The 7,695-nt window shown below is 36.7% G+C and overlaps 1 protein-coding gene across 1 annotated transcript; it reads left to right on the top strand.

Annotated features, from left to right (window-relative positions):
* Positions 1 to 1,168: 1,168 nt before the first annotated feature.
* On the top strand, positions 1,169 to 7,414 carry LOC112051306 (uncharacterized). Its single transcript, XM_024089892.2, has 8 exons — positions 1,169 to 2,075; positions 2,155 to 2,678; positions 2,766 to 3,113; positions 3,511 to 3,646; positions 4,358 to 4,496; positions 5,059 to 5,167; positions 6,193 to 6,320; positions 7,167 to 7,414. Exons 1-8 carry the CDS (start codon positions 1,411 to 1,413, stop codon positions 7,308 to 7,310), a joined length of 2,193 nt encoding a protein of 730 aa, XP_023945660.2. The 5' UTR covers positions 1,169 to 1,410; the 3' UTR covers positions 7,311 to 7,414.
* The last annotated feature ends 281 nt before the right edge of the window (positions 7,415 to 7,695 follow it).

Genomic DNA, 7,695 nt, shown 5'->3' with positions numbered 1-7,695 from the left:
TGAGGAACCTCCTCACAATACGCGCCGTCTCAAGAATCACTGCCTTCTGTATCCGACTCTTGATCCAACAGTTAAGTGAAAGCTTCTTAAGATGTTGATCGAAGCTTTCCGCTATAAGACCATTAACTGAAATAAACATCGGAACATGTAATAGTTGACTTAGTTAGTATTATGATAATTTAACTAAACAATGACTAACATTAGTTTCCTATTATAGATCTAACCTTAAAATATCCTTGTAGGATGTTTTTTTGGTTTTATGTAGGTCAGTAGGGCTTGACTAATATACATACCTATTCTAATAATGATTTATTGGAATATGAGTGTATTCATAAATATGTAGGTCAATATTTATTTATTTAGTCATCTATCCTTCCCAGATGAACTCATAATAAAATTGTACAGTCAACTTCAATAATACAAAAACTTAAACTGAAATAATAGGTTATATATAGTAATATTATAAAGACGAAAGATTTGGTTGTTTGTTTGTTGTGGCTCTGAAACTACTGACCCGATTAGAAAAAAAATCCACATTTGGGAAGCTACCCTATCCCCAAGGCTATATCTTATCCCCGTATTCCTACGGGAACAGGAACCACACGGGTGAAACCGCGCGGCATCTGCTAGTGCTATACATCTCAAAGATAGAAAAGCACAGAATAAAATACTGCACAGACTGGGTTAAAAAGCTCTATGAACCGATGGTGTTCCGGAATACCATAAAAACAACATTTGTTTTATTTATTGTCAACGTAAATATTATATAAATTAAATTAAAAGCAAAAAACTTTAAAAAAAAAAGCTTTTATATTTGTTGTTGTTTAAGATCTAAAGAACAAATATAAACTTATAACCTCATTATATACAATTAATATAATAACAAAAGCGTAAACCATCAAATTATAAATTAGTTTTTTATAACCTTTTTTTTAATAACTACTTTGAACTTATTACATACAAAGTCAGGCCCATTGCATTTTATATTAACGCTTTATTTTAAAACTGTAATAGGAAATAAATAAACCTATACCTAAGTACAACTAATAAAAATTGTACAGATAGGTACCTAGATCTAGGTACCTAGATAGTGATTGCGAAACATTTACTGGGTCAACTATACCTAGAAGTGAAGTCACATATTACATATATTATGAGCGTATTCCGATAATTGACCACAAATTAATTGTCCATTACAATGCATACGATTGCACGCAGAACCAACGCACAGTGGGTCAAACATTATTCGCGTACAACATAACGACCGAACTAATAGCCGCATAATTATCAAAATCACTCGGTAATAGACATACTCTATGTAACATCCTGTGCTTTTAAATTCAACCTATCACCTTTTGTGCGTAGTCCCTATTTACATTTAAAACGTGAACGCGCGAAAACCTATCGGCAATGCTCTCGCTCGTTTTTATTACGCTTGTGCTATCGAAAACTGCTTTGTGCCAGTTAAACGGTGAATTTTGGTGGCTACATGAAAAGGTCGCAGCGATGCACAACATTGAACCGCCGCAACCAAAATTTGAAGAAATCAGCGAATTGGAAACTGATGAAAGTGTTAAAGTTTTATTTAAAGACAATGTGTTGAACTCCAGTGAAAGAACTGGTAGAGAAAGCAATGATAAGTTTACAGTTCAGAACAAAATATTACCTTTTATAGTATTTGTTGATCGCACGAAATTAAGCAAAGAAGATGTTTTTAAAACAAACATTTCTTTAAATAATAATATTAATGAAGCTATTAAACAAAATAATGTGGAACCTTTAGCGACCCCTGTCATACGGGAAGAATCAAGTAAGAAAGGTAAAGATGAGTTTAAATTTATTTTTCCGGTAGATAATGAAGATTCGTGGGAGGATAAAATAAAAAACTTCACGACTGATTTAAAATATTCCAATTCAACAATAGAAGTCAATAAAAAGCAAAGAAGCCCTAAAATTGTGTTAAACGACAAAATATGGTTTGAAGAAGAAAAGAAAGATATTGAAACAGAAAGCATCTGTACGTTTGTTAGTCCACATGAATGTCTGGTACGAAAGGGATTCATAAATGCACCAAGGTAAGTGTTGTTCCAAAAGCTATAAATAAAAAAAATATTAATAACATTTTAATTATAATTATTTTAAAATTATTTGCAGTTCCTGTCCGAAAAATATACCATCTAACACGTGTAAAATTTGTTGCGTTATTCCCCTATCTTCATCAAAACCTCAGAACTCTAACGTATTTTATAAGCGGTATAGACGTTCTGATCCAGACAAACAATTAAACGCTGCTCTAAAGCAAAGAAATGCTTTGTTACAAAGAAAATATAATTCTAATACAGAATCAGCAAAATTTGTAACTACAACAGTTCGTGCAAGTCCCGTTCAAAAAATCGTAAGACCAAATGATTATGTCGATCCATTTTGGAATATTAAAAATCTTAAATCTAGAAATCCAAACTTAGAGTTCAATAATAATGCAAACAAAAAGGATTATGATGAGGACTATGCAGCGGAATTACCAAAACCTGGTTTAGCTGGACTTTATTCTGATATCGAAGATCGAGTAACTAGCTGGAAATTAAAAACAAACAAAGGATTTTCATTTGATGGCATAGATGAAGAAAGTGATGAAGAAGACAAAGGATTTGGGTATTCTACAATAGATCCACGATTTGGTAATATTGATTTCATGCAATACCTAAAAAATATAATACCTAATAATATCAATGACTTGTATAATCTATAAAATCTGTCGTTTTCAGGCACTCGTAAAACTACCCCCTCCAAGCGAAGACATCCACAACGACCTATAACTCCATCAGCAATTGAAGATTCAATGGGGACTTCGGAAAGTCAAACTATTCATTTTCATTCAACTCCAGATTTCCGCGTATTGGAAGGGTTCAAACTAATAAATTTAGCCGAAAACAAAGACAAACACACAAGAAAGCCCACTACTGAAAAATCCTACACAAACGATGAACAGTCGATAGAAAACACATCTCCTTTTATAACGAATGTAGATTTTGATTACGATGATGAATTTGATGTTAACCAACAAGTGTTTAAAAATTGTGGTAAGACGAGAGTGACGAAGTCTTCCGTTTCAGGTATCTACATTTTTACTATCTATACTAATATTATTAAGCTGAAGTGTTTGTTTGTTTGAGCGCGCTAATTTCAATAACTACTGGTCCGATTTGAAAAATTCTTTCAGTGTTAGACAGCCCATTTATCGAAGAAGGCTATAAGCTATTATCCCCCTATTCCTACGGACACAGAAACCACGTGGGTGAAACAGCGTGGCGTAGCCTTTCTCGATAAATGGGCTATCTAACACTGAAAGAATTTTTTAAATTAGACCATTAGTTACTGACATTAGCGCGTTCAAGCAAACAAACAATCTCTTCAGCAAATGTCATCAGCTTTTTATTAGATTAGTAGGCATTTAGCATAGATTTGTCTTCCCAATTGGGCAGTTCATTGATATTTTATGATATAATAAAGGCAAAGGACCATCAGAGGGGCGAAGCGATCCTTGGCTCGTAGTAGTTGTGTTGACAAAGAGTCCAGACAACATTTTGTGCTACGCGACTATCTTGCATCCACGAGCAGCGTTGACGGCAGCTAGCTGTGTCCATGGGTTAGTTCTAGTTTTTAGATAGAAATAAATAGCTAAAATACAAAAGAATTAAAATATGGAAGGCAAGCTTTTTTTTTCTTTGGCCGACCAGCCAGACCTGGACCAATTAAGTAAACCTTCATCGGGCCAGCCGGGGATTGAATTCAGGACCTCCGTCTTGTAAATCCACCGCGCATTCGACTGCGCTACGGAGGCTATCAACTAAGCTGTAACTTTAATAGACGCTTTGTCTTTTTGTTATGTGTCAAAAAATATTTATTTGCCATTCTCTTTTGATTACCGCCATCCATCCACAGTTTTGTATTTATTTGGTAGGTATATCCACAATCTGGTAATTAATTAATTTAATTTAAAATAATAATTATAATATCTAAACTGAATTTGATATTTTTATAATTCATTGCGTCTCATTAAAATTTTAACTTGAGAATATGATGACAAGATTATAAATGTAGTAGGTACTAAGTATCTACTTACAATAGAAAAGAAGAAAAGTATCAGACGGTAATTATGTACCAAAACCTTCTCCATAAATCACATCATAAGAAAACCGTATGAAAACCCAATCAGCGTATAAATTGAAAAAACAAACAGATAAGCGGATAGGCTTTTGTTTTATAATATGCAAATCAACTTTGTATCGTATGTAATTATGAAAAAACCTGTAGTAAAGTTCAGATTTTGTAGAATAAAACTCGCGATATTTTTTAGAAAGGCAACCGGTGATATTTTGGCAGTAGCAGGTGTTTGGAAGCTGAAAGAGAGAACACAATCACAACATCGAATGGCGTCAATTCACATTCATCCGCAGTTTAGTGCCGATGATCTAGCGAACGATCTCGCTATACTGGTAAGCTTTATTTAGTTACAGTAGCTACCTATGTATTTTTTCCGATGGACTTTGGGGTCCCACGGTGCTGGAATGGCGACCCCGCACTAGACAGCGCAATGTTGGTCGACTCCCCACCTGGTGATCTCCGTTGGACTCATTGGATGCTCGTTGGACTATCATTGTCACAGCGCAGTGGTATGCGCGGTTGATTTACAAGCTGAAGTCTTGGATTCGATCCCCGGCTGGGTTGATTGAGATTTCCTTAATTGGTCCGGGTCTGACTGGTGGCTTCGGCCGTGGCTAGTTACCACCCTACTGGCAAAGATATACTGCCTAGCGATTTAGCGTTAAGATATCGTGTAGAAACCCAAAGGGCCGAAAGGGGTATGAATTTTCACCTACTGCTAAGAAGTTAGCCCGCTTACATCTTAGATTGCATCATCACTTACCGTCTGGTGAGATTGTAGCCCTTTTTAAAGACTAAAAAATTATCCATCCTGTTTAGATTAGGTAATTTAAAAATGTACCAATACCATTGAAATTAAATTTAAAATTGTATTTAATATTGTTTCTAATACAGCACTGGAAACGTCCTCTAAGGCTGCATACCAACGTATATTCCGCTTGCTTGGCAGACCCTCACGTAGGTGATGAGTGTTATTTCGTTGGTTGGGGCGGTTACGACCAAGGTAAGCATACTTTATTGTATTAAATTATATTGTCTCCAATTTGTTGAACTATACAGTTTATTTCATGTAGGATGGTGCGGGTGACAGTTCGTTTCACTGTTCAAAGTTTGCTGCAATTCACGATACTTAATAGTGAACGTCATACAGGCGACTGTCACCGTACCCATTCTATCTAAAAACTCTTTAGTAGGTAATTAGTGGAATAAGCAGAACCCACCAAATCACACTAATATTATAAAGGCTGAAGTGTATGTGGCTGTTAGGTAAGTGTGTGCCTATCGATAAAGTTGAAATTTGGAATGAAGATAGATTATACCTTGGATTACCAGCTGGGTCAGGTACCTACCAGATAAACAAACACGAAATTTCAACGCTTTCGATGCTGGGAATGGGTTAATGTGATTGCGAACTGGTATCGAATTTCTCAGATGAAAAGGAGCGGCAAAAATTGAACGGGTAGTGGCGGCAAATTTGTAAATCCGCCGGCAAATGTGGGAACCAACGCTTTTCATACTTTTTGGTTACGTGCCTACAAAATCACCGTAAAAAGTGATCTGAATTTAGCTATGCCATACGTACAGCGCACACATGCTTGTGCATGTGTGTTTACTTACATTGTTACACTTCCTGAACACAACTCGACATTTTTTTTTTGTTTTGTCTTCTAATTCTATCTAATCTTTTTTTTAATATGACCAATATCCCCCCTCCCCCCAAACTAGTCGGAAAGAGTTTATTAGGAGTGGGTACGACGACGGGGCGGAAATTGAACCACCACCCACCCCCTGGTGATGAGTTCGACCGCACTTACCGTTGAGATATCTAAGTTGATGGAGGAGCTATACTCGATAATTTACATAATATTTAAGTATAAATGACTTGAATTGTTTACTACGCTACCAAATGAAATGAAGACAATTAGCCACCTTTGTTTGCCTCAGTTTGAATGCACTAGTAACATATCTAATAGTATTAAATCTTTGGTAAGAACTATACAATACTTTCAAGTCATGTTCTGTTTCTAGCATTGAAGGAACGTCCTCAGTGGCAACGCGCGACAATACAGCGCACTTGCGATGACAAAGTGTCGTCTCCCGAAGTCAATCTACCCACCAACGCGTTTTGTGCCTCAGTGGAAACACGCGGAACTGTTGTAAGTTTTCATCATTAACAACCCATTACTGTTGAAGACGAGTCCAATGCGGATTACACGTAGAGAATTAAGAAAATTATCAGGTATGCAAATCCAAGGTTTCTCCACGATTCACCGTTTAAACGTAGCTCATTAAAGCCACCCGGGACCCGACCCGCACCGCCTCGCTTCGAATGGTTAGTATTCTTCGTATAGATTTATATAGGTATGCGCTCACTACATCAATTCCGTACCATCACCGGATCGCCTCGCTCGCGAAATGTCCACGTGCGGACTGCGAATGGACCACTCGGTGATAGATAGATTTGTTGCACCCGTGGTACAAGTGGATGATCTAGTTACACTAAAATTATTATCAGAGGAAAGATTTGTGTGTACCGAATAAACTCAAAAACTGGGCCGATTTGAAATAGTCTTTTACCAACACAAAGCTTTTTTTATTATTCTTTACAAGTTAGCCCTTGACTACAAGCTCACCTGATGGTAAGTGATGATGCACTCTAAGCGGGCTAACTTGATAGGAGGAGTATGAAAATCCACACCAATTTCCGTTTCTACACGGGAATGCTAAATCACTTGGCGGTACGTCTTTCTCGGTAGGGTGGTAACTAGCCACGGCCGAAGCTTCCCACCAGCCAGACATGGACCGATTAAGAAAATCTCAATCTGCTCAGCCGGGGATCGAACCCAGGACCTCCGTTTTGTAAATCCACCGCACATACCACTGCGCCACAGAATGCTATCAGGGAATAACATGGGTTGTATTTTTTGTTCCCACGAGAATGAAAATAATGCGAGTGAAACCGCGAGGTTCTGCTATGGTTAATAAAAACAAAATCTTTCCAGACTGGTGTCGGTGGGCCATTACTTTGCAGAACAGGGGATCGTGTGTCAGCGGTCGGAGTAGCGGTGTATCGAGAAAACGTAGTAGTACTACTGCCGGCCTTCGAATGGGCCACCAGCGCTCTACGCGAACTACAAATTAATTAAGTTATACTTAATGTAATTATTTTTTAAAATTTTTTTTTAATAGTATGTACTGTAATATATTATTAACATGATTATGTAGGTATACAGTGAAAAATGTTCACGATGTTTAAAAAATAGGTACATAGAAAATTACAGACAATAACATTTTTAAAATTAAATATAAATCTCTAATAACGATTGATTGTCATATTATATTGATGATATTTCATCCCCCCTGTCTCCGTCCGTCATATTTGCGAGCTTCCCTGTCGTCACATATTTCGAAAATTTTACTTCCGGAGTTGGTAAGTTTACACCCCCGTGCCTCGGTAAAGACGTTAAGCCGTCAGTCCCAATCATTATCATTAACATATGATGTTTTTTTTATATATTCTTTACAAGTTAG

This window comes from Bicyclus anynana, chromosome 16, assembly GCF_947172395.1.
Source record: "Bicyclus anynana chromosome 16, ilBicAnyn1.1, whole genome shotgun sequence".
Taxonomy (NCBI): domain Eukaryota; kingdom Metazoa; phylum Arthropoda; class Insecta; order Lepidoptera; family Nymphalidae; genus Bicyclus; species Bicyclus anynana.
Note: the sequence above shows the minus strand (reverse complement) of the source record. Positions and strands in the feature narration are given on the sequence as shown.

Excerpts from the sequence above, each read along its gene's own strand:
- LOC112051306 (XM_024089892.2), top strand. The coding sequence starts at position 1,411 with ATGCTCTCGCTCGTTTTTATTACGCTTGTGCTATCGAAAACTGCTTTG. Across the intron at positions 3,114-3,510 it reads GACGAAGTCTTCCGTTTCAG|GCAAAGGACCATCAGAGGGG; the intron begins GTATCTACATTT and ends GATATAATAAAG. Across the intron at positions 4,497-5,058 it reads CGAACGATCTCGCTATACTG|CACTGGAAACGTCCTCTAAG; the intron begins GTAAGCTTTATT and ends TTTCTAATACAG.